This window comes from Benincasa hispida, chromosome 1, assembly GCF_009727055.1.
Source record: "Benincasa hispida cultivar B227 chromosome 1, ASM972705v1, whole genome shotgun sequence".
NCBI lineage: Eukaryota > Viridiplantae > Streptophyta > Magnoliopsida > Cucurbitales > Cucurbitaceae > Benincasa > Benincasa hispida.
Window position 1 is genome coordinate 6,617,709 of NC_052349.1, and position 27,602 is coordinate 6,645,310.

Consider the following 27,602-nt stretch of genomic DNA (forward strand, 5'->3'; position numbering starts at 1 on the left):
AAAAAAAAGAAAAATACATTGTTACTGGATTGTTGTTTGATTGAAACCTACCAGTTCTTTAAATGTGAGAAAAATTCTGCAGGGTTCGCTCTGTTTGTTTGGAACGACATTCGAAGTGTCTATAAAAGTGTTTTTTAAGTGCAAAAAGAAAAATGTTATCGACACTTAAAATGTCATTCCAAATAGCTTATATATGGTTAGGAAAATTGTAACTGCGTTTTTCTTTGTTTTTTCTTGGTTCTTGAATAGGTCACTTTGGAGGGGGAATGCTACCACAAGAATTGCTTTAGGTGTGCTCATGGTGGATGCCATTTGACACACTGTTCTTATGCTGCTCTTGATGGAGTTTTGTACTGCAAGCACCATTTTGCTCAGCTCTTCATGGTCAAAGGCAACTATAACCATGTCCTTGAAGCTGCTGCAAACAAGAAAACTACCACACCCCCAGCCGAACATGGCGAAGAAGATGCCGATCCTCAGCCTCAATCCGAGGAACACGCAGTAGAGCAATCTTAAAATGCCTTTTCTGCTCTACCAGCATTTGAGAATTCTTCTTCGCTTTATTCTTCTTATAAAGAAAAAAAAAATTATTTTCTGTTTGGAAAGAGAAATCATTTGTTTTTGTTCACATTCAAATTGACATTCAATTTATAATGTAATCGAAGACACTATCTTCTATGTCAGACAGATAAACAAGTCCTTCAAAGAATTGCACCATAGTTCTGTGTGAATGAGAAGCTGGAATAAGAAGCAGATCTGCTGCAATTTCAAATATCACCAAATTTATTTTAGAAAAATATGATTTACCTTATGTAGTTCCTTGCATAAGACCGTAATCCCTCGCAAACATAACTTAGTAAATAAGACAATATTTATGGTTTAAGAAAATTTCTGTTCATATTCAACTCCACGACTACTAAATACAAAAACATGTGTATTTATTGTGCTCATGTAGGGAGAACTCTTAGATTCTCGACGTTTTAGTCTCATTCAAATCCACCTTTGCCCATGCCGTGCCCTCTCAAAGCATTTCGGCATATGGTATTCTAGATCTCACTATGTGAAGCAAAGTTAGACAAGGAAGAAAGTAATTGAATTGATATGAAATTGTATCCAAGTCGTTTAGGCATAAGTCTGCACAACTTCAATTCGTCAGTCTGAATCCAACCAGTTCTTATAGTGCCATGTCTTGTAACTTAGACCGTCATAGTTTTTCTTGTAATGTATTTATTTCTTATTAGTAGTTCAATAAATAAAAATGTATATAAATTAAAAAAATAATTCTAAATGATTCTTGAGTTACCACTGTGTCCTTGATTTTTTGAGTACTTACTTTCAACTTTAGAGCTCTATTCTTATGATCTCTTACGGTTTACTCCATGGACATGATTTTTTAGAAGGAATAAATAAATAAATAAACAAGAGATTGTTTTCCTATGTCAAATTTGTGCTCTTGAGTTAGTTTAATATCTTAGCATATTCCCAAACAATATTCTATGAAGCAATTTGTCCCACAAGCACAATTGATTATTTCTTTCATGTCCTTATTCTATCTCAATAGACAGTTTTGGATTTTGTTGACGACTGTGATTGGAATGCAGTCTTCGTAAATTTGGATTTTTTTCTTCCTTCTTGATGTTGACATCACGTATTAAAATATGTCGATCTTTAAATACATTATGTCAATATGAGTAAAATTCAGAATGGATATTTCATAAATAGAAAAAGTTGATTGTAATGCTTGATTAATAAGTTATTAATACGGTAGTAAGGACAACATTCTGTATTACCTCAATTTATTGTTTGTAATAAAATAAACATTTTGAGAATGGTATGAAATCCATAGATAATAATATTATATTATCTAATGACACATCGAAGTACAATACTACAATACTACCATAATTTTTTCTTTATCTTGATGCTCTTAAAACAATGCAGATGTCGAATTTAATATTACACATAGTTAAAAGAGTCTTATAAGTATTATAAATACGATATGATTGTCAAATTAGTATAAAAAGTTAAAAGTAGAAGAAGAGAACATTGTAAATACAAATATCGATCAAGAGATTTTCTAATTTATTTAAATAATATGAATCTATAATGCACCAATTGATAAATGATTTATACGTGTTGTTTTTATATTCACAATATTTTTACTGAAAATATATTAATATTGATATTTTATCAATCTTTATAAAATTTAAAAACTAATACATTGAGTTGTTTGTGTTGGTACTTGATAGAAGGTGAATAGACAACCGTTAAAATAGAACAAATTGCACGACGGATTTATTTTAAAGTCCTAAGGTGAAAAATGCTCCATTTTTTAGAATAATGTTAACAGACCTTATACTGATGTCACATATGAGTGGAGTTACAAATTTACTCTTTGTTTTTTCTTCCTCTTTCCTTCTTCTCTCGTGTGATTTCCTTCTTCTCCGATGTAGTTTTGCAACTCCAACCAATGATGAACAACCACCACCTTTTGCTGATGTCTGATGCGACCCTACAGCTTCGACCAACGAGTGCAACCCTCTATCGATGTCTGACGTGACTAGCTTTGAGTGCAAGAGAAAGAAAGAAAGTGAGAGCGATTTCAGCAATGAGAGGCAAGAGCAACTTCGCCAATTTCCTTCTTCTTCGGTGAAACTAGATTGCAAAGGCGAGAAAGAGTGTATGAGAGCGAGATGGATTTTTCCGCATGCGCACGAGTTTATTTTTGTAATTTCACCCGGATGTGACGTCAGCAAATGGCAAAAACCTTGTTTTTTAAAAAGTGGGACAATGTTCATTTTTTTTTTCTAACATTTGGGACATCCATACAAAATTTCGGTTACAATATTTATATATTTGACTACGTGTATTTGATTTTAGGAAAACCAAATATCTATTCCATTATTATATTGACATCTCGTTTATAATCAACTTGAATGCAATATGACTAGTTGAAATTATTATCTAAAATGTCAATATCAGCAAAAATGTCAGAATGTCAATTTTATATAGAAATATCATAGAAATATCGACAAATATGTTGATATTCAATCAATATTTATGAACAAATTAAAAGACAAAAGATTAAAAAATTTAAATTAATTAATAAACATTAACACTGTTTAAACGAATAAAAAGATGTTTGTTAATTACATGATTACTCACAATTAGTAATATTTTGCCATTTGTTTTCTATCTTTGATGTTTTGTCATTTATTTTCCTAGACAATTGAAACGTCAATTCACTTTGATGTCCATGCTCAAAGACATGTAGAAAGAGGTAATTGGACAAATGACTAAAATAAAATGATATTTTAAAAAAAATAGCCAAACAAGTTTTTCATGATAAAATGGTCAACCCGCTAATTCTTAAAAAAAATACCCCTCCTACGAAATCACTAAAATTATGGCATATTTCAAAGAAAAATCTAAGAACCCAAAATAAGATCTAATAAATTCAACTACCCAAAATCTCATAAATTTGACATTTGAATATATATTTATTGTGAAGCCAATAAAAAAAACATTTCAATCAAATAGCATATCAAAACTAACTTAAGTTATAAGAAAAAAAATAATAGCATAAAGGTTACTTAGACCTACAAAAATCTGAAAAACGTAATCTTGACTTGTTGATTTTGATCAACTAATAATAACTCAAAAGTTATACATAAAATAAGTAGACATATGTCTTTCAAAATAACTATCAAATGAAGTATAATGAGTCCCATAAATACCTTTTACTCATAAACAATTAAAATTTGTAGTAAGTTGACACACATACTAAAAGCAACTGGAACTTTGTTGATTTGTACCATACAAATACCTTATAATATCTATAATATTTTCATATTTTGTCACACTCCTTATACTAAAAATAACTTAAACCCCATACACATACATTTTAATAACTAAATTATTCATAATCATGCAAATGCAAATACTATGTACAAAAAAATACCATCAACTAAATATGAATCATACAAATGCAAATACTATGTATTGAAAGACCATCTTGAATCTCGTGAATACTCCGTACTAAAATCCTAAAATCTAAAGTCTATACCAAAATTTAAACAATTTATTCTCCTTCTTGACTTCCCACGGTGTCTACTCTACACGTTAGATTCACCTCCACCAAATTTATCCTTCTCTCCTTCTCCTTTACAAAATAATCTCGTGTTGCCTACCCTACTGCAACTCTTCTTTATAAATACCAATTCCAAACCCCCTATTCATCTTTCATTCCAATCATCATAGATTTAGAAATCTCTCAAATTAGTATACAAAAACACCTGAACCAATATGTAAACCCATAGTAAATACAACACATACCTTAATTTCCATTTTGAGAATGTTACTCTAACGATCAAATGATCAACTAATGTCATTTCCATACCTTTTTTTTTTTTTTTCATATAATCTATCTTAAACAATGATAGAATCGATCATGATTTCTTTACGAAAAAGAGAAAAGATGATACACATAATTGGGAGAATAAAAAACGTCAATGCCACTGTGTAAAAAAGCTTAAAAAAGCAAAAACAACATATAATTTTTTATTTGTATTTAAACCACCCCTAGTATTTAAAAACAAAACATTAAATAAACAAATCTCAAGAAAATCTACCTACCAAATTTAAAACTACAAAAAAAAAAAAAAAAAAAAAACCTAAATTAAGTATAGGATGAACCAAATTTGAAATTTTAAAAATTGGCCATTTGGATAAACGAGGGTCTTTTTTAGAAACTTATTACCCGATTTAATCCAATCCATACGATTTATGGTGAATAATCAACTTATTTGAGTTAGATTGAGTTCAAATAAATAGAAATTATATGAGTTGATTGGTTCATAGGTTCATCTAAAACAATCAAAATCAACCCGGACCTATTATTAACTTTAAAATTTATATTACAATTATATACGTATAGTTATTTTAGTTCTATTTGATTTCATTGTTATTTTTTTGATAATTTATTCTTCAACAACTCCTAAAAATATTTTTTTAGCACATTGAAAAGAAAACAAATTCAAGATATAAATTGAAATTAATTTGTTCATCTTAATTCAATATATGAAAATAATTAAATCAAGTTTTTTTTTTTTTTTTTTTATATATATTAACATTTTACTCCTATTTAGAACAAAAATTTAAATAAATGACTTGATTAACTCAAACCAATCCAATACGGAATATTTCGTGGTTGGGTTGGATTGAGTTCATTTTATAATAAAGGTTATTTTGGGTTGAAACATTTGATAATCTAAACGATTGAGTTATGTCTAAAAAATCTTTCAGCCAAATCTAACCCAATCCACAAATACTTGTAGTAAAAATATTGGTGAAAAATGTCAACACATTGAACAAAAGTTAATACCTTGGTCGAGACATCAAGAGTCTACCAAAAGTTTTATATCTAAATCTCCACCCTTATTTTTAATTGCAAGTTGCGATTGTTGGTTCCGACGAATTATCTTATGAAATTATTCAAGGTGCACGTAAGGTAATCCATACACTCACAAATATAAAAACACAGTAATAACATTCCAATTTTTGAAAGTTTAGAGTTAATTTCATAATAAATACTAATAATTTTCATATAAAATTAATGCTTACGGTATTTTTTATTTTTTATTTTTTTAAAGTTTAAAAGTATCATGGAAAATCTTAAAATTTTAAAGATGTATTTTACACAGTATATAAAATTGATGGTATTTTATATAATTTAACCAATTAATCAAGCGTCTCTTAGGACGAACTAGAGAAAAAAATAATTTTCAAAAAATTTATTTGTATTAATTTTTGTAGATAAAAATAATTTAAAATAAACTCTGAAAAGTGTTACAAAAACTATGATAAGGGGTGGCCAAATACTTTCATTTTTCCCCCTAAAATGTCTAATTTTCAAAATTAAACCAAAACTTAATTAAAACACACACTAAAGAAGCTGTAAACTTATGAAATACTAATTTCAAATTTTCAATCGCGTCGTCGCTGACGAGGAGTTTCCTTTTCTGCTCTCCCTCCGCTTGGCGGCTTGGCCCTTCCTCTTATGCGTTTTATTATTCAGTTGCATTTTACGCGCGTCAAAAGCGCGTGTCCATGCGCCTCTTTCATTCGAAATATCCAACACCCCGCAAACGAATCAACGATGAGCCCATCGACCAGCGAAGGGCCATTTCAGTAAATATCAAAGCCTGCCTGTGCCTGGTGGCTTTTCTCGGCCAAAAATTTTTCATTTTCCCACCAATCCAACAACAAAAACGCAAATTCACTATACAAATTTGCTTGTAATTTGTTTTCATCTCTCTCCATTTTTGCAACTACTGGACTTTGGATACCCGGAGCTTCGTTTTCCCTTCAAGTTTCTCCGCCGCCGACGTCTCACCATTGTTTTCTCAGCCTTCAGCATTGGTTTGTTCATCTTCTGTACAGAAATACGGTTTAATTTATCTGGATAGTACGTTTTCGGATATAAATGTTCTCTGAATGTGTATTAGTAGCTCGTATATGTGTGTTTTTTAATCTGCCGGCTGCGGTTTGGATTTGATTGCATTTCTATGTAGTTTTGTGCTCCGTGTGAGCAGTTGTATGTGTTATTGATCGATTCGTTTTGAATTGAATGCATGAGTGATTGATCCGGATTAATGGAATGATGTTCATGTTTACGACTTAACATGCATGCTTATGGTTTTAGGGTTGTGGCAGGGTCTGGTTGATGGCTTTTATCTGCATTTCATGAGCGGTTTTTGATTTTGTTTGAACAGGTGTTTGACTGACTGTCAACGGTGGCTGAATGGTTGGCATGAGAATGTAATCGAACATTGGGTTTTGGAAAGAATTGTTTCATATTCCTGGAACCATGGACTTATCTTGTCATACTTGGAAGCAAAACGTGTTATGTGGTAGTGAAAGAACATCTTGCAAGACGTTTGACCAGTTTGGCCCCAGCAGTGTGCTTAGAAATAGAATTATTGATGCCAAGTTGACTGGTGGTTCAAGAGTAAGTTATAAAGTGCCTAAGAAGAGAAACAGAATCGTAGCTTCTAGTAATTCCAATCATTTGAGTCTGGTTTGTGCTAGCAAGTTTGATGGAGCTTTGCAAATTTTTAGGCACAAGAAATTCTTGAACTGGAACAATAAGATAAGTGGAAGAAGGATGGGAATGGTTCAGTTAGAGTGTCAAAACAATGATTCTTTAGCATTTATTGATGGAAATGGCAGAAATATGGAATGTGTAAATACTGGTGATGAAGGGTCCAGTTCTGAGCCTACCGATGGTGTAGGGTCAGCTGGTTCCAGAGAAGTGGGTGGAGAAGCAGAAACAGTAGAAGCGGATGTTCCGACTGTGGATGAGCTCAGAGAATTGCTGCAAAAGGCCATGAAAGAGCTGGAGGTTGCGAGACTTAACAGCACAATGTTTGAGGAGAAGGCCCAAAAAATATCAGAAGCAGCTATAGCTTTGCAAGATGAGGCAACCATTGCCCGGAATGATGTGAACTCTACTCTCGATTCTGTTCAACAGATAGTGAATGAAGAATATGCTGCCAAAGAAGCTGTTCAAAAAGCAACCATGGCTCTTTCATTAGCAGAGGCAAGGCTTCAGGTGGCAATAGAGTCATTGGAGCTGGCAAAAGGAGGAAACGATTTTCCGGAAACATCAATAGATAGTGAGGGGACGATTGATGGCAAGGAAGAGCGAGAAATGTTGTTAGTTGCTCAGGAGGACATCAAAGAATGCCGAGCAAATTTGGAAAATTGTGATGCGGAACTGAAGCGCTTACAGAGTAAAAAGGAAGAGTTACAGAAGGAAGTGGACAGGTTGAATGAGTTAGCTGAAAAAGCACAATTGAATGCGTTGAAAGCTGAAGAAGATGTGGCAAATATAATGCAATTGGCTGAGCAAGCTGTTGCTTTTGAACTTGAGGCTGCCCAAAGGGTCAGTGATGCTGAAATAGCCTTACAGAAAGTGGAGAAATCTTTATCAAGCTCTTTTGTTGACACTTTGGAAATCACTCAAGGGTCAAATGTCATTGAAGAAGTTGAGACAGAGGATAACAAGGCAGTTCTAGAAATCTCTGGTGATATCGCTGTTGAAATGGATAGAGACTTGCCACTTAGTGGTGATTCCTTAAGTATCAAATCTCTACCAGGTAGCTTTTCAGATTCTGAAGACTCTGATCAACCATATTACTTAAGTGATAGTGAGAATGGAAAATTGAGTTCAGACTTCGCAAAGGAGGTTGAATCTGGAGCAGAGAAGTCTATTTTGAGTCAAACAAAAAAGCAGGAAACACAGAAGGATTTGACCAGAGAAGGCTCACCTTTGAACTCCCCCAAGGCTCTGTTGAAAAAATCTTCTCGCTTTTTTTCAGCATCATTCTTTTCCTTTACCGTTGATGGGACAGAGTTCACTCCAGCATTGGTCTTCCAGGGTCTCCTGGACTCCACTAAAAAGCAATTGCCGAAGCTAATTGTTGGAGCAGTACTATTAGGAGCAGGGTATGTGCCAACATATTCTTTATCATTTCTGCATTTGTTTCTAAAAGAGTATGAAAGTTCATGAAGATAGTTCTTACAAGTATATTGCTAATTGCTCGGTTTAACAAACATATTTCATTTTATTGCTGAAAGACAAATTGTTGCACCAGTATTCTCCATCCCCAGGAATCATAGAAAGAAAAGATTTTTGTGTCCAGTTTGTATTTCAAACTGTAACTATAGCTGCCACCTCAACCAAAGTATAAAAAAAAAAAAAAAAAAAAAAAAAAGTTATAAGCTTTAGAAATTGCTGCCATGTGAAAAGCACACTGGCTTCATAAGCATTAAATATATCTATTTGTATATTGGTTCCCATTGTGGACAATACTATGCACTTTTGTTGTGTTGTTGTGTACGGAAAAGAGACTGCTTCACATGGTTACTGAATGTTGAAATTCATCACAGGATTGCTATCTTTGCAAATCGAGCAGAAAGGAGTTCTCAGATGATTCAGCAGCCTGACGTTGTCACCACTAGCACTGATGAAGTTTCCTTGAACACGAAGCCTTTACTTCAACAATTAAGGAAACTTCCTAAAAGAGTGAAGAAGTTAATTTCACAGCTTCCCCATCAAGAGGCATGTACTCTACTCGTTGATCCCTTTTAGACTAGAGAATTTTGGTAGTAACTTTTAATTGTCATCATCTATTCAAAATTTCAGGTGAATGAAGAGGAGGCTTCACTGTTAGACATGTTATGGCTGTTGCTTGCTAGTGTTATATTTGTGCCAACATTTCAGAAGCTTCCTGGAGGTGAACATGTTATACATGCTTCTCTGTGTAGATCTGAGTTTCCTACCTGTCTGCTTGCTTGCTATTTTCTTTTTAAATGTCCTTAGGTTGACTGAAATTTTTGGTTTATTGAATATCGATGTCAGGGAAGATTATTTTACTTGCCACCATTTCACTTAACTTTTGTGCAAGTCTACTATGTATATGTGACATCAACTTCTGTTTACTTGGGGGTGGGGAAGGTGGTACTTGTGGAGATTAAGATAGGGATGGGCTTGTAGATTTCACTCTTTTTGCTGGACTTATAGACAGAGAAAATGTTGCTGGCTGTTTCATGATAAATTGTGTAGATGCATGCATTTGAGTTAAATTATGTAAGGCTTTTTGGTCAAGTTTATTTTCGTGTTTGTCTTTGTATTTTCAACCGTGTATTTTGTCCTGATGTTCTGCATAGGAAGTCCTGTCCTTGGGTACTTGGCTGCTGGTATTTTAATTGGGCCATATGGTCTCTCCATAATCCGTCACGTGCATGGAACAAAAGCAATTGCTGAATTTGGAGTTGTTTTTCTCCTGTTCAACATTGGCCTGGAGGTGATCCTTATAATTGAGTTGATTTTGTTTCTATTCCTTTATTCATTTACTTGCGTTGTACTTTTAGAAGATTGAACCCAAGTTATTGTTTTTTCAGTTATCAGTTGAGAGGCTAAGTTCCATGAAGAAATATGTTTTTGGGTTAGGGTCTGCACAGGTGAATGTGAAATTCCGTTCTTTACTGTTATGGGGCTAAGCTGATCCTTGCTCTAGTCTGTAAGTGATCTACCTTAGGTATTTAACCCTATTCAGAAATGCAGGTTTTGGTTACAGCTGTAGTGGTTGGCTTGGTTGCTCACATTGTCTGTGGGCAGGCTGGCCCAGCTGCAATTGTCATTGGAAATGGATTGGCTTTGTCATCCACTGCTGTTGTCCTTCAGGTGTGATCATGGATGAGTACTTTTGACATTGTAGCATTTTCTTTTATTGTTTATCTTTATTTGTTAATCTCGTGCAATTTTCCAGAAATTGATTTTTTCTTGGCTGCTAGTGAGAATTGTGATGACTTTATATCTCAAATGTATAGGGAAAGAGCATCCACCAATTTTTGTGATCCCAATATGCTTGAATTTTCAGCATGAAAAAAATATGCTCAAATTTTCTCAATCATAGAATACAAATAGTTTTGTTATGTTTGCTAATCAGAGGTTTCAACATTCATGCTGATAGTCTAGTCATGGTATTCTTGTATAATAAATATTAGGACAATACCTTTTCTGGCTCATAATCTCCCCTCTCCCCTGCATATGAGCTTCTTATACAGGATAAAATTTGACTTGAATTAACTAATTCTCAGCGTTGTTTAATATATATGGTCCAGTAACTTGTTTTCTCTGAAGTATTCTACTCTTACAATATCTAGTTACTTCTTGGGCTCTTTGTTATCCTAAACCACCATTTGATCCTGAATTATGGCTGATATATGCATCCTTTCTCTAGAATTTAGGCAAATATTAACTCTCTTCTTAATTGATATTGTAGGCTATAAACTTATAAGCCTACAAGAGACTTTTTGGATGATATCAGCTTCGTTCATGGTCTCTTTTTGCAGGTGTTGCAAGAGCGAGGTGAGAGCACTTCACGACATGGGCGTGCCACATTTTCTGTCTTACTATTCCAGGTATCTTGATTATTTCAATTCACATGGTGGATGATTTTTTTATCAGAACCTACTTGTCTGAAACTGAATATGATCCAAGACACAAATACCTAATCTTGTTTTGCTCTTTAATTTCATTGTGGTCAAACCTACATGAATTACTTCTGAAGTATGAAGATTTTGAGCTGACTGCCTAATATGCAACATGTAGTTTACAGTTACTATTTTGTTCTTTGACCTACTTTTGAATTTTGTTATTGACGTGGAAAATCTGTAATATTGAATGTTATCTGTTCCGATGCTCCCATGTCTAGTTTCTTTGTGTTTTTGGAAAAATAAAATTTTATATCAGAATCTTTTGTTTTTACTGCTGTTCTGGCTTCAAGTTGACTTTTTTCCCCCCTTGTGTCCAGGATTTGGCTGTTGTGGTTTTGCTGATTCTCATACCTCTAATTTCACCTAATTCATCCAAAGGAGGGGTAACAACTTCTAATACGTTGTCCTATCCAATGCATTTCTTTTTCCTTCTAAATTTGATAACCTTATTACTCGGTGACAGAATTCAAATTTAACACTCCACTCCCTTTGTTAATTTTTTTTTGGGAGCATAGTGTTGGATATCTATTATGCCGATTGTAGTCTATTACTGAAACCTTGGATATAGTGGTACTTTTCCATGGGAAGTTTTGGTGAGTACTCGTAACAAACAATAAGATTAGGAGAATAAGTCTATATTCAGAAATCTTGATCCTTTAGCCTAGGTAATGGGCAATTTTGTGGTGCAATGATCTTCCAAAACAATTTAACATTAGGCTCAATTTTCCACTGTATACACTATTTAAATTGGTCTTGAACCATTACACTTGCATGTTTGATTTTAGGAGCCATATTTTCACAATTTCTAAAATAAAAAAACACCCAAGTACGCCACTGCTAGAATTAGATTCCACATGATAAATTGCAAAAATTAAACCAACAAAAGGAATAAAAGAAGAGGTTGCTCCTCTTGCTATCTCATGTACTTGTTAGATTTTTTGTACCACTCACGCTACTTGGTCTTCTACTTGTGCGTTGGTCACTGGTTGGACGTATTATTTCTCTTATAATTAAAACCAGAAAATGAAGAGGACCACTGAGGAGCAACATAAATGCCCAATGACTAATTCCAGAATAACTGGAAAATATTATTATAAATTATTTAAATTAAAATTAAAACTTAAAAATATACAAAATATCATGGTACAGGGAATTTATCAAGCGGTCTTGGTTCAAAACTTCTTGATCCACCTAGCTGGATAAGTTTCTTTGATTCCAAAAATGTTACAGGATTAGTGGCAGCCCCTGTTCCTAACCTTGTGAGGACTGAGGAGGATAGGAGGAAGAAGGAAAATGAGTTCATTTATTGTTGTTGTTGTTGGGTGTCTTTTTCTTAGTTTTCATAATTTATTTTTTGAGCAAGAGTGAAAAAAATTTCGCTGCTTAATTTATTAAATGAAGAACATAAAATGTGAGATGTTGTTTGTATGTTGTTAATCTAAAATGTATCTACGTAATGACTTGTACATTTGTATTTCTGCGTTTCACTGCCGTCTGTTATAAATGGGAATCAGAATCCACGTTTTTCTCCACTAATATTAGTTTGGGTTCTACAATCATCATATGCTTTTTATTTGGACCTGAATATATGATTTCTACATTTTGGGAACTAAAACAAAACAAATCTATTCACCATGCTCCTTTTCAGATTGGTTTTCAAGCCATTGCTGAAGCTCTTGGCCTGGCTGCTGTTAAGGCAATCGTTGCCATTTCTGCCATAATCGCTGGTGGGCGACTGGTAGGTGGTGATTCTATTTCTTACTAGCGCTGAAGCTCTTATCCTCCCTGTTGTATTCATTCTTCAGTGATGAAAGGACATTCTTTTGGAAAAACATGATCTCTTCTAGAACGTTAATGTTTCTAAGATGCCTGATTGTTAAAGTCATCATGTGATTTCAGTTCGTAGGTGCAGTCATTCTTGTTGGAAAAGTGTGAAAAAAGGATGTGGGTGTTCTTGAGATTGTATGATAGTCATGGTCTTTCCCTGGTAGTCTAAGAAACACCGCCAAGGCCAACGTGTGCTGTAATTTGCCTTTCATTTTCTACTTATTTGTGTCATGGCTGACTGGAGTTTACTGATTTCATCTCTACCCCTCTCCCTTTTCTTGCACGTTTTCAAACCTGGAAAGTATTCCTTGAAAGTTGAAACCATATTTTCCTATCAAATAGTTGATTTTATATAGGTATCAAATATTTTATTTTAAAATGGACAAGAATTTACCTTACTAGTTACCTTCATAACTTTGAGAAGATCGATCTGTAAAGCTTCTATAGATTCTTGTATTGTAGCAAATTATTTTCTTACTTAAAAACAACAATCATTTACAATATCCATTATCAATCTGGTGCTTTGTTTTCTAATTTCTTCTTGTTGTTTTTCTTCCTAATTACAGCTACTACGACCAATTTATAAACAAATAGCTGAAAATCAAAATGCAGAAATATTCTCTGCCAACACACTACTTGTCATTCTGGGAACAAGTCTACTTACTGCCAGGGTACTGCTTTGCACTCTTTAAGGTTTTTTTCAGTAACTGACTGCAATAATGTTTCATTTGCTCATCATCTTTTTCTTCTTGGGTTCCATTTTTTGCATCCTCTGAGAGTAGGCCGGACTATCAATGGCGCTGGGTGCCTTTCTAGCAGGTTTACTTCTAGCAGAAACAGAATTCTCCTTGCAGGTTGAATCTGATATTGCTCCATATCGTGGCCTTCTATTGGGTCTCTTCTTCATGACGGTAGGTACTTCATATTGGATACCCTTTCAGAATAGTAAATGATGTCCTTCTATTAGACATTTTAGGATGGCCACCCTGATATATTCTCTTGATGTCCTGCTTGCAAAAAGTATTGGATATGAAGAACACTTGGATCGTAGTGAGATTTCTTTTTCTTTTTTCTTTTTTACAAGATACGTTGTATTAGAAAATATATATGAATAAAAAGAAAAAAGAAAAAGAAGGGTCGAATGGAGAAAGATGTGACATCCTCTTATTTGCCAAAGCCAAATAGATTGCCGTATGATTTTCAAAATGGAATAGCGGAAAGGTAATAGTCACTGCATATCCTTGGAACAAGCTTATCGGAGCTTTTTTTCCTTCTTCTTCACTCTCTCTCTCTCTCTCTTTAAAATGTTATTTTCTTCATTATCCACGTGTTGAGACTTGTAAACAAAACTAATATTTGAATTCACAAAAGGGGCGTTGAAAAAAAGGGATAACGGTTTGCTTTTACACTTAGTGGTGAGGGAAAAGACTTGGACTGAGGGTATTGTTTGATATTATTAGAAATACCCAAAAAATATTGTAGTAAAGTTCTGATGTTTGAATCTCTACCCTTCGTTGTTGAACTCAAAAAAGGGTCAAATAAAAAGACTAGGATAGAGTATGTCAGGATGTGGAAAAGTCCATTTGGAAGTTTAAACAACTTGGATGGGCCACTAAGCGAAGAAGAAAATGGACAAGTAAAGAATATGGTGGTCTTGTCTTTTGGTGTCGTCGTAGCAGAGAGAGAGTTAGAGACTACGTCATTGGGGGGAGAGAAAATGGATAGCTTTATCCTTCTAAATTTTCTGCTATCTTGAGCTTACCATTGGTTGGAGACCAAGGAAGAACTTGATTTTCCATGGAGTACTTGAAAGATTCAACTGGGTCAGAAAATGACAGAGGAAGAAGAAAGAAAGATTCTGTAATCTTGAAACAAAGACAGGGATCGTGGAGTATGGATAATTTTTTTAAAATTATACTTTTTCCCCTTGATTTGTGTCAAAACAGAGGATTTTTTGTCCAAAAACTCTCTGCCTTTGTTTTTTCATTTTTTTAAAATCAAATGGGGGAAAAAAAAAAGAAGAAAAAGAAAGGTCAATCATGAATTTTTGGCCTCCACAGCTATCCATGTTATCAAAGTATTGATTTTTAGGAGAGTTGAGTGATCCTGGAGGAGGTTTTGTCCCTTGTTAGGTTAACATCTCTCTTTCTCATTGCTCTTTAGGTTTTGTTCGCTTGATTAGAATTTGGACCTTAGTTTAGTTCCTAGTTCCTTTTTCTTAAAAAAAAAATTAATTAATTAATTAATTATTTCCCTTCTATATGCCTATGGCATTAATTCCTTTTTTCTCAGGGAAAGTTTGAGAAAATTTATTTGAGTCTTCAGCTATTGAGAAGCTGAAAGATAATAGTACTAAATTGATATATTCTCACAATCTAGTGAATGTGCATTATCACCCCACAACATTGTGAATTTGGTTAAGATTTCCAATTGTACCCAAAAAAAAAAAAAAGGTTAAGCTTCATATTGAAGTGTAATATAATAGATTTATATGTTGGTTGTACTTATAAAATTGCTTTTCTAAATAGCGATTCGTCGGCACTAGTTTACCACCTTTTCCTGGTTATTTTTGACTTTCAGGTTGGGATGTCTATCGATCCAAAACTTCTTCTTTCGAACTTTCCAGTTATCATGGGGTCTTTGGGACTTCTTATTGGTGGCAAGACTATATTGGTTGCGTTGGTTGGTAGATTTTTTGGTATCTCAATTATATCTGCGATAAGAGTTGGGCTACTTCTTGCTCCTGGTGGAGAATTTGCTTTTGTGGCGTTTGGTGAAGCTGTCAATCAGGTTATGTCCTCATAGCTCACATGATTAGCTGTTGGATTCAAATGCTTAGCTTTCTTACCCACAAACAATTTTTTCAGCTATTTTCTGATTTTTATGAAAAACGGTTTATTGCAAGACCGGAGTTGCTAATTTTCTTAAAAAGCCAAAGATTGGAACTTTTCTAGTAATTTTTACGGGCCCATTTGTTTGATTTTAGGGTCATTCTCCTACTTTCGTTCCTCTTATGATGATAGAGATCTTTTAGGGTCCCCCCGGCCCAAAACACACACAAAAAAAATAATAATAACGGGTGTTTTCTACAGGGTATAATGTCTTCTCAACTGTCCTCTTTATTGTTTCTTGTTGTGGGAATTTCAATGGCCCTTACACCGTGGCTAGCTGCTGGTGGTCAGTTAATTGCTTCCCGATTTGAGCAGCATGATGTTCGGAGTTTATTACCTGTTGAAAGTGAGGTAAAATACTAACATGAAAATAGATTTCCCTTTAAAAGTTGTGAATCCTTACTGGTAAGTTTTTAGGCACAGTTTTGTATCCACTTTTAAGGGTTTCTTCCTATGCCTAGGCACATGTTGATAATGCCAAAGGAGTTGGCCGTCTATCATCGTATATTATATTTTAGAACAAGTAGTGCTTTTTTAGTTTGCTTTGTTTGAGGCCAGTTTATCATATTATTACAACAAGATTTGAAATTGTAAAAAAGGTGAATATATAACATTTTGATTCATGATATTATTACTTAGCCTGCTTCCAAACTAACCTGGGCTTTTTTTCTTTCTTTTTTGGTGATTTCACCAGACCGACGATTTACAAGATCATATCATTATTTGTGGATTTGGACGAGTTGGTCAGGTTTGTTTCTTGTACTTAGTTGCTAGATTTAAGTTGTTCTAAATCGTACCAAGGGGTTCATTGGTTCGGTATATTATTAATATGACATTTACTAATATAATTTACGCTTCTTTCTTTGTCACCCTCAGATAATAGCCCAGCTTCTGTCAGAGCGACTGATTCCTTTTGTTGCCCTTGATGTGAGGAGGTATTTGGCACTAGAAAATATATTTTTTTTACTGGCGGTAGAGAACAACTAAATCAGGTCTTAATCCTGTGTATTGCATGACAATTTATGCTTCATTGACGTTTGTTGACCTGATTAAGCTAAGCACCCACCATTAGATCATGCATTTTCGCATACTTTGCGGTAGTTTATTGCCTCTGATCTTCTATTGCAGTCAGTTGTAAGTTTTAGTAAATCCTCAAGAAATAGATGACATGTTTCTAAGAAAAAATTTCCTTTACAAATAACTCGTTCGCAATTTATAATCAGTGTCAACTATTTAATAAATGAAGAATAATGTTAATTTTAAGATCATCTTCAAAAGCACCCGTGAGAGTACTAGTTAGGAATATATTCCAAATAGCAAGAGATTACAATATTTATAGCCTTGTGAGAGGGTCAAGTCTCTCCAAAATTCTCACACTAGAACATACCCAAATCATTCCTCTTCTAAGGTGTTTGTAAAACTCTTAGGTTTGAGAAAGAATCAGAATGCCCTATTCATTCACCAAAGATATGAATATATACAAGTGTACAAAGCATAGAAAAGGAAAATATCACAAAATATTTACAAGAATGGAAAACCCTAACTATAGAATTATAACACTCCCCCTCAAGTTGGAGCATATATGTTAATCATGCCCAACTTGTTACATAGATAATCTATACGTCTTCCATCCAATGCTTTCGTGAAGATATCTCCTAATTGTTCTCCAGTCTTCACATATCTTGTAGATACCAACCCTTGTTGAATTTTCTCACATACAAAATGGCAATCAACTTCAATATGTTTAGTTCTTTCATGAAATACTGGATTAGACGCAATATGAAGTGCTGCTTGATTATCACACCAAAACTTTGTCGGTGTGGTGATTTCAAATCCCAACTCAACAAGAAGTTCATATATCCAAATCAATTCACACACAGATTGTGCCATTGCTATATATTCTAATTCTGCACTTGAACGTGACACCACATTTTGCTTCTTACTCTTCCAAGAAATCAAATTACCACCAACAAAAACACAATACCCTGAGGTTGATCTTCTGTCTTCTTTAGATCCTGCCCAATCGGCGTTTGAGAAACATTCAATATTAGTATGACCATAATCCTTATATAATAAACCACACCCGGGAGCAACCTTCAAATAACAAAGAATCTGTTCCAATGCAGCCCAATGATCAACTGTAGGGCATGACATGTACTAACTTACAATGCTTACTGAATAGGCTATGTCGGGTCGAGTCACTGTAAGGTAATTAAGTTTTCCCACTAACCTCCTATATCTTTTAGGATATTTTAGCAATTCTCCATCTTTTGTGAGTTGTAAGTTGGGCATCATTGGGGTACTACATGGCTTAGCCCCTAGCTTTCCTGTTTCAGTCAACAAGTCAAGTACATATTTTCTCTATGATAATAGAATTCCTTTCTTGCTTCTTATTACCCCAATTCCTAAGAAGTATTTCAACATGCTCAAATCTTTTGTATGGAATTGACTATGAAGAAAGGTCTTTAGAGACTGGATACCTAAAGCATTATCACCAGTAATCACAATATCATCCACATATACAACTAAGAAGATGACACCACCCTCAGATCTCTTAAAAAAGACTGAATGATTTGACCTGCTCTTCCGCATTCCAAAGCTTTCAATCACCTGATTAAATTTACTACACCAAGCTCATGGGCTCTACTTTAATTTATACAAGGATTTACGAAGGCAACACACTATTCCATTCTCCTTCTGAGCAACAAACCCTTGTGGTTGTTCCATATACACCTCTTCTTGAAGATCACCATGAAGAAATGCATTTTTAATATCAAGCTGATGTAAAGGCCAATGATTGATTGAAGCTAATGAAATAAACAACCGCACAGATGTCATTTTTGCTACAGGAGAAAAAGTATCAGTATAGTCAATGCCATAAGTTTGTGTGTAGCCTTTTGCTACAATGCGCGCTTTTAACCGAGCAACAGAACCATCAGGATTGACTTTAACTGCAAACACCCATTTGCAACTGATAGCCTTCTTTCCTGCAGGGAGAGAAACTAAATCCCAAGTACAATTATCATTTAAGGCAGTCATCTCCTCCACCATTGCGGCACACCAACCAGGATGAGACAAAGCCTCATGAATAGTTTTAGGGATGGATACAAACTCTAAGGATGCAATGAATGAACATGTGGAAGGCGACAAATGGTTATATGAAACAAAAGAGGAAATAGGATGAGCACATGTATGTTTACCTTTACGAAGAGCAATAGGGAGATCATCACTCATTTCTGGATCCACTAACGAAGAAGATTCTGGTACAGGGCATGGAACTGAAGGAGGTTGTCGTCGAGTATAGATCTTAACAATGAGTGGAAGAGTAGAGGTAGCCACGGGTAGAGATGAATCAGGAAGAGGATCGGGGGGAGAAATAACTGTGTAGACAAGGAAATCCTCCTCTAATTCCTTATTCTCCCCTTGACTCTTATTCGGAGAGAATGATGGTGATGAAAAAAATGGGGTATGTTCAGAAAATGTGATATCAGGAGAGACGAAATATTTATTTAGACTAGGACAATAACACCGATACCCCTTTTGGACATAGGAATAACCAAGGAAAATACATTTTAAGGACTTTGGATCCAGCTTGGTATGTTGAGGCTGAACATCCCAAACAAAGCAGGTACAACCAAATATTTTGGGTGGAATGGGAAACAAATTTTGCTTGGGGCATAAAGTACGAAAAGGTATCTCATCCTTAAGAATGGAAGAAGGCATGCAATTTATTAAGAAACAAGCTGTGGAAACAGTATCAGCCCAAAAGGATTTTGGAACATGCATTTGAAACATCAAAGCTCTGGTTGTCTCAAGGAGATGACGATTCTTTCGTTCTGCAACCCCATTTTAAGATGGAGTATCGACACAAGAAGATTGATGAAGAATGCCATGGGCATCTAAATAAGACTTGAGTATATGAGAGAAATATTCCTTAGCATTATCACTTCGTAGGATTTTAAGAGCACCACTAAACTGAGTTTAATTTCAACATGGAAGTTACAAAAATGAGAAAGTAACTCAGAACGACTTTTCATTAAATATAACCACGTAACACGAGAATAGTCATTGACAAATGTAACAAAATACCTAAACCCTCCTTTGGACTCAACAGGACAAGGACCCCAAACATCAGAATGGACTAATTCAAAAGGAGCACTAGCTCGTTTATTGACTCGAGGATACAAACTCAAACGATGAAATTTAGCAAACTGACATGACTCACAATCTAAAGAAGACAAATGTTGAAGTTGTGGACGAAGACTCTTTAACACAGAGATAGACGGATGACCCAAACGACAATGCTCTTCAAAGGGAGACGACACATGTAACGACTCTATCCCCTAGGACTTAAGTTAGGTCGTTACTAAAATACATGCATGCATGGCACTTAAAACGACACTCCTTTATGTTGAAATAAATGCTAAATAGATAAGGAAGTTCAAAAGCCCTTTATTAAATGCAAACGTCAAAAAACAAAATTAGGGTACCCATAAATCGTCAAGGTTAATAAATAAATATGAAAAACAATTCTTACTAACAAGTTCAAACATCAAAACTATCATTAAGGGAAATATGAAAAGAACTTTAAATCTCTTTATGCGGAAGCGTAAAAACTAGTCCCAGTGGCTCGATCACGGATTTCGCTTGTCCATCGCCGGTGCATCTTTACCCTTACCTAAAACAATAACATGAGAAAGAATGAGTATAAAATACTCAGTAAGTAACCCCACTACTGGGGTTAGACTGGGCATATATGTCCTCTAGATACCCACCTATGGCACATATACACATGAAACAAGAAGGAGACTGAATCCTATCCTACTGTAGTTAAGCATGTCCCCTACCTCTGGTGAATCCTGAAGGAGACACAAACTGGTGGATCTCGAAGGAAACACAAACTGGTGGATCTCGAAGGAAACACAATCTGGTGGATCCCGAAGGAAACACAAATCTAAAAAGGCATCTAACTAATCAGTAAGGTCAGTCACACGATCTCAACATCAAAATCACCACCGTACGAATCTATGACATACATATAATCCTCAATATCATGGCTCTACCACATACACATATACCTCAACAGCATGCTCTACAACATTCAAGTATACATTAACATCATAGTTCTACAACGTACATGTATGACTCAACATCAACAACTCAGATACAATCATATGGAAACACATACCATCTCATACTAATATTCAAGTATCTATGTGTATATTTAAACAATTCAGGTCTCGTGCCAGGACATACTTTGGTTCAGATCATACTATCATTCGTCATGCTAACATTTGCCATAACATACACTCATCATGCTAGCATACAACTAAAGCCTGGCCTGTGGGCAGTTCTAGTAGTAAGATTACTTACCTTAATTGAAATTCCACAGATAACTCAGACAACCAAGCGATGATCGCGGTTTGAAGTAACGATCCTAACATACGAATACAACCATTAAATTTCAGTCGAACAATAATTGCGAAATCTCAGATTCAAAACCACAATACCCAAAGCTTACCCAAAGAACTTTATCAACAACCACTCCCAAGATTTCGACTCAAAAAATCTCCTGCTAACAGATTTTAACTCCCAATGGACGACGACTTGGAAACTTAAAGATACAAGAGTTAAGTCAAACTTATGCCCACACCAACAACAAGGACCAAAACTCTTACCAACACTCTTGCCGAACGATCTTGAAATCCGCTGGACTGTCGCTGTTGTGATTTCCAAGTTCAAATCTGAAATTAAATAAAGCGACTAATTTAATCCTTAATCCAACTTAGTGGGCATCCAAAGTCTTTCAAGAACCCAACCACCAAAAATAGATCTTACTCAAAAGCTAAAAGCCAAGCTGTGAAGACGGCACGGCGAGCGGTGGAGAAACCGGCTTGGCGAGCGCGGCGAGTTCGGGATCTGGGCCAGTGAAGGGAGGCGCGGCACGGCGGAGTTCGGATCTGGCAGTGAAGGAGGCGGCGCGGTGGTCGTTCGGAATGGCAGTGAGGGGAGGCAGTTGCGGCGGTCGTTCGGAATGGGCAGTGAGGGGAGGCGGCTCGTGAAGGCAAGAAGAATTTTTTGGGGAAGGAGGGGGAGTCGGGCGTGAGGGAGGGGGGGGGGTGTCTTTTTATATTTAAAGAAAATGTGAATAATAATAAACAATAATAACAAAAAAGGAAAATAGTATAATTATATATTAATCATTTCCTTATTCCACTTATACTATTTAATTCCTTTCTTTTTCAAAGAAAATTAATTCTTGCCAAATTTTCAAAAATTGAAAATTTCAAAAGATATTAAATTTTCACGCCAACACTTAAATTCTCGCACTTATACTTCAAATCCAAAATTCTAAACATGCCCTCCAACTAAGGACAATTACTGAATTTCCAACTAATAAAGTTACTGAAAATTACATTATTATTAAATAAAAATGTGCGGGATGTTACAACACACTTGAGCATGTGATGGCCGTAGGTGTTTGTGGTTCAAAGATGTAAAGACCTCCAAATTCACGCCCTTTACCAATAGTCTGTTTCATCATAAGATCCTGAAATAAACAATAACCAGAAAAAAAGGAGACACAACAATGAAGATCACGAGTGAGTTTACTGACCGAAATCAAATTAAACGAGAAATGTGGTAAATTTAAAACTGATGACAAAGAAATTGATTCAGTAAGATGGACGGTTCTTGATCCTAAAATAGGAGTGGAGGTTCCATCAGCTATAGTGACATTAGGTGAAGAGGTAGATGTACAAAGGTTAGAGAATAAACTGAGGTTACCTGTCATATGGTCTGTAGCGCCAGAGTCAATGACCCATTTTGACGTGGAGGAAAGAAGACATTTAGAAATGTTATCTGTCTCCGTGATGGCCGTAATGAGAGTAGAAGATGATGCCCTCAATGACTCTTGATACTGCTGAAGTTTAGCAAACTCTTCTGCAGAAATCGTAATTGATTTGTCAAGATTATCAGGAGTAGAGGCGACATGTGCAGAGGGTGATGGCATCCTCTGACCCTTATTCAGCAATTTTCTGCATTCACGCTTCGTATGGCCAGGTTTATGACAATAATAGCAAACAACACCTCCTGGATTTGATCTTTGGTTATTTGGATGACCTTTGAAGCTATTTGATTCAACCCCCTTATTACCTCTATAATCATTTGTGCACCCAATCAAAGCACTGCTAGAATCAGATGATGTAACTGCTTGTGTCTTTTCAGTATGAAGTATTTGAGTGTAAGCTTCTTCCAACGATGAGATATTTGAGCTTGACAATACTTAGATCTTTGGCCATCTCATATTTAGGTGCAAGACCTATTAAAAAACTCATGATAAACAACTTTTCACGTCGAGCCATTAGAACTTTTGGATCCGTGCTGATTGGCATCAAGGCATTGAATTCCGTGCATGTATTTTTAACCTCCATAAAGTAGCTTGTAAGAGATTTTTCTCCTTGATCAGGTTGATATAGAGTCTTACAAACATCAAACATTCTATTTATATTCTCTTTCCCTGAATAAAGGAAATCCAGATATTCCAATAGTTCCTTGACTGATTTGTAGTGATTTACTAGTTCAACAATTTCATGATCAATAGAATTCTTGATTTGTAGAAGCATCCTTGAATCGTCCCCCCACCAAATCTTCTTATTAGCATCAATCGGTGGCTCTTCTATGATGTGATCATCCATCTCCATGCTCCTAATAAAGTGGCGACATTTGATCTCCATGAATAGTAGTTGGATCCATTCAACTTGTGTTCAGTTACTTTTGACACCATAGGAACAATCTCAGACATGACTATTGATTTCTTATCAGCCATTACCTAAAAAACAAAGACATCGAACAGCAGAGAATCAAATCCTAATTTACCGAAGAGATGTCTTTACAAACAGTGAGAATATCTATACATCCCAAACAAACATACCACCACGAAGAACCAACAACATTGAGGAAACCCACAGAAGACAGACGAAAAACGGCGGCGCACGCTCCTACATGCGCCGGCGCGTGGACGGACAACAAACTGGAACGATCGGCGCGTGAGCCTTACGCGCTGGTCAGATGGCAACCGGACTTTGGGGTTTTGTAGATCGGCGGCTGGGCTTCTCGTTGGATTGGGCGGTGTCGAAAAAACAACTTTTTTTTTTTTTTTTTTTTTCTTTTTTTTCCGTGGCTGCGGCGGCGGCTAACAACGGTGAATGAACCGAATACGGCGAGTGTGAGCAAAAGTGTAAACTCACCTCTCCACAAAACCCTAAACGTATCACAAATGAGTTCTAAATTCTCAAACCCTAAGGTTCACAAAAACCCTAAGTTTATTTAGAGAGCTTTGATACCATGCAAAACTCTTAGGTTTGAGAAAGAATCAAAATGCCCTATTCATTCACCAAATATATGAATATATACAAGTGTACAAAGTATAGAAAAGGAAAATATCACAAAATATTTATAAGAATGAAAAACCCTAACTATAGAATTATAACAGTGTCCAACTCCCCTTTTTTATAAGACACCATTAACTGATTACCACTATGCCGTTACTATTATCTTACCAATCCTACTAATGTTTTCAATATATTCCTTACTAGTATCTTACATTACCCAACCCTTCAAGGATACATTGTCCTCAAGGCATGTGTCACAACAATCACAAAGGGGATATCTGGCCTACTAATTTCATAAGTTGGTATTAGATAACTCAACTTTAATAGTGTGTACTATTGAAGTTTGCACATTTATCGAGGAGCTCCATCTACCCCTCTTTCTCTATTTTACACATCGATTTTCTCGAATCTTATAACCCTGCACCCTAAACTCAAACTTTCTAATGCCAATGTTTTAACTCTAGACTTCATAACTTAACTTAGTACCCCAAACACCCCTAAAAAATATAAGAGAACAACAAAGGGAACTATATTGCAATTTGCAATATCAAAGAAATTATAATATCAATAGCCTTTCAAGAGGGTTATCTCTCTCTCAAAGGCCCACAGTGGACAATTCTCACTCAGATCCTCCTCCTCAGGTGCCAAACTACCCTTATTTATAACCAAGACAAATCTAGCTAATTACAACTATTGTCCTTTCTACTATCCTACTCTTCTGGTGGGCTTGGTTTTTGTTTGCCCCCGTCTTCTTTCATTATTGAAAATGGTTGTTTCTATCAGGAAAAAAAAAAAAAAAAATCTTACTAATACTCCCAATATATCCCTTACCAGTATTCTCACAACACCATTTAAACTTCTATATCTTATTCATTTGTGTTTTGTTCTTCCAGTGATAGAGTGGCCGTAGGACGTGCCTTAGACCTTCCTGTGTATTTTGGAGATGCAGGAAGTCGAGAGGTAATTAATTTCATATGAGAAACTATGTTCTTTGGCTTTCTTTGTTTCTTAACTCGTTTTACGTTGGCAACTAGGTTCTACATAAAGTAGGTGCTGAAAGGGCATGCGCTGCTGCAATAACACTGGATACGCCGGGTGCAAATTACCGAACTGTTTGGGCTCTGAGCAAGTATTTTCCTAATGTTAAGACTTTTGTTCGAGCTCATGATGTTGATCACGGTCTTAATTTAGAGAAGGCTGGGGCTACTGCGGTACGATTTTTGAATTCTTAGTATGTGATGCCGAGTCTTTGTTGCAAAATTCATTGACATCTTTGTCTATGCTGGAAAACACTTGCAGGTAGTTCCTGAGACGTTGGAGCCGAGCTTACAGTTGGCTGCTGCTGTTCTTGCTCAGGTAATTGTGTTTTTATGATAAAGAAATACAAATACTGTTAAAAACCAAATTGATGAAGTTTAGTACTTCTCTTGTATCAAATGTACTCCAAATTCTAGTTTGAAGAGATTTAGTGCCTATGTCTGTCCCTTGGACGAATTAGAAGTCTCAGTTCAGCTATTGTGGACTTAAAAGGGGCATTTAGGATAAGGATTGGAATTGTGAAGTCTAAGGAGTTATGAAGTCGTGGGATGCAATGTATGTAAGAAGTTAATAAGGCATGAAATTGATATCTTTTAGTGTGTGTATATTAGGACCCAAAAACTCCTTGGGCTTGACAAGGATATTGGAGTTAACAACTCCCACTTCCCAACTCGCCAAACACCCCCAAAATCTGCAAGATCTTGATCTTTTTAACTCCTACTTCCCAACTCGCCAAACACCCCCAAAATCTGCAAGATCTTGATCTTTTTAACTCCCACTTCCCAACTCGCCAAACACCCCCAAAATCTGCAAGATCTTTGAATAAAGAGACTCGTTTCCTTTTGAAAAAAAAAAAACATCTACTTTGTGGAGGGGAGGCTTTGGAATTCAAATCACCATCCAAAACCACACTATGGGGGAAATGTTTTTCTAGGATGACAAATGAACTCTGTAACAAGTTTTTCTTCTTTAGTAATATGTTTGGAGTATTTTTCATGCTTTCTGCATCTCAAAAGTTGATTTGTTTTCCTTTTAAGGCTAAACTACCCATGTCAGAGATTGCCGCAACAATTAACGAGTTTAGGTCCCGACATTTATCCGAGCTTACCGAGGTACTTTTTCCTGGTTGTTTTCACTTTTCACTTGCAAACTTATCATTAATGCATATGCTGAACCCAGTGACCTTACACTGACCACTAGTAAGACATGGGTGGGACTTGAACTTACAGTTTTAGTCTGCATTTGTAGCTATGTGAAGCCAGCGGAAGTTCGCTCGGGTACGGGTTTTCTCGAATCATGAGTAAACCAAAAATTCAAACCTCTGATTCTTCGGATGAGAATCAAGTCACTGAAGGAACACTGGCCATATGATAACAGTGATCCATGAGTTTGCAGTGAAGGGAGAGAGAATAAAAGGGTGGACTAACAATTTTACATTGGTATGAAAAGTGTACAGAAAATTTGATGATGAAAAGAGGGTTAACTACAGTTGTTGATCACCACATTTTGTTCTATAATTTTGTTTTATTTTTTTCCCCTTGAAGATGCTGCTTCCTTATGGATGTGGACTTGTTGAAAGAGGAACTTTTTTCTAACCCTCTACAAGACCCATAGGAACATGATAATTCAATTATACACCAAATTTAGATCAATCACTCTATATTTTGTTAATTATTATTGTTGTATAGGGTTGCATTCTGTAGACATTTACCATATTTTTTGAAATTTTAGATCCACATTGATTTATTATTATTATTATTATTCAATTTGGTATTAGGCTTTTTTTCCCGCTTTAAAACATTCTTTCCCCATTTTAATCTTTATGTTGAAATACGGTCAAATTCTAAGTTTAGATATTTATCATTATCTTACGAATCTACAATTCTCTTATTATTGAACGATAGGGGTGTTCATATAATCTGACAACATAAACAATCCAAACTATCTAATCCAAAATGTAAGGGTTGAGTTGGGTTAATTTTTTTTTTTTCTAAAATTTTTGTTGGATTGGGTTAGGTTGGGTCGTGGATTGACTAAAAAATTGGATTGATCCAACTTAATTCAAATTATATACACACATATATATATCTCTTTGTTTAAAGTTTGATTACTTTGTATTGATTAATTTATGAATTTTTAATATTTTTCTTTTAAAATTGTTATGATATTTATTTTTATTTAAAGTTTGCAATAAATATCATAGATATTTAGTATTTATAATTTAAAATTTATGAGATTTTCGTTATATATAAAGTTACATATATTTTAATTATAAAGAAATTTGTTTAAAGAAATTTACATATATTTTAGAAATTTAAGTTATAACTTGACTTAGCCCAAATTTATTTAGGTCATTTTCAGGTTGATCCAAAAAACCCTATCAACCTAA

At 35.2% G+C, this 27,602-nt stretch overlaps 2 protein-coding genes across 3 annotated transcripts in view; both read left to right on the forward strand.

Moving 5' to 3' along the window:
* The window catches only part of LOC120081100 (LIM domain-containing protein PLIM2b-like), a 2,598-nt gene extending 1,824 nt beyond the window's left edge, over positions 1–774 (forward strand). For both annotated transcript variants that reach the window (XM_039035797.1, XM_039035863.1), the window contains exon 5: positions 250–774. In XM_039035797.1, coding sequence (XP_038891725.1) covers positions 250–516 — 267 coding nt within the window. In that variant the 3' untranslated portion in view covers positions 517–774. The remainder of the gene's footprint in view (positions 1–249) is intronic.
* A 5,332-nt stretch (positions 775–6,106) lies between these two features.
* Positions 6,107–26,965, forward strand: LOC120070352 (K(+) efflux antiporter 2, chloroplastic). Its single transcript, XM_039022286.1, has 21 exons — positions 6,107–6,420; positions 6,774–8,508; positions 8,953–9,124; positions 9,209–9,299; positions 9,733–9,869; positions 9,967–10,026; positions 10,130–10,249; positions 10,921–10,989; positions 11,382–11,447; positions 12,713–12,802; positions 13,458–13,562; positions 13,674–13,802; positions 15,472–15,681; positions 15,984–16,133; positions 16,477–16,530; positions 16,659–16,717; positions 25,069–25,135; positions 25,210–25,386; positions 25,475–25,531; positions 26,251–26,325; positions 26,462–26,965. Exons 2-21 carry the CDS (start codon positions 6,869–6,871, stop codon positions 26,582–26,584), a joined length of 3,651 nt encoding a protein of 1,216 aa, XP_038878214.1. The 5' UTR covers positions 6,107–6,420; positions 6,774–6,868; the 3' UTR covers positions 26,585–26,965.
* The last annotated feature ends 637 nt before the right edge of the window (positions 26,966–27,602 follow it).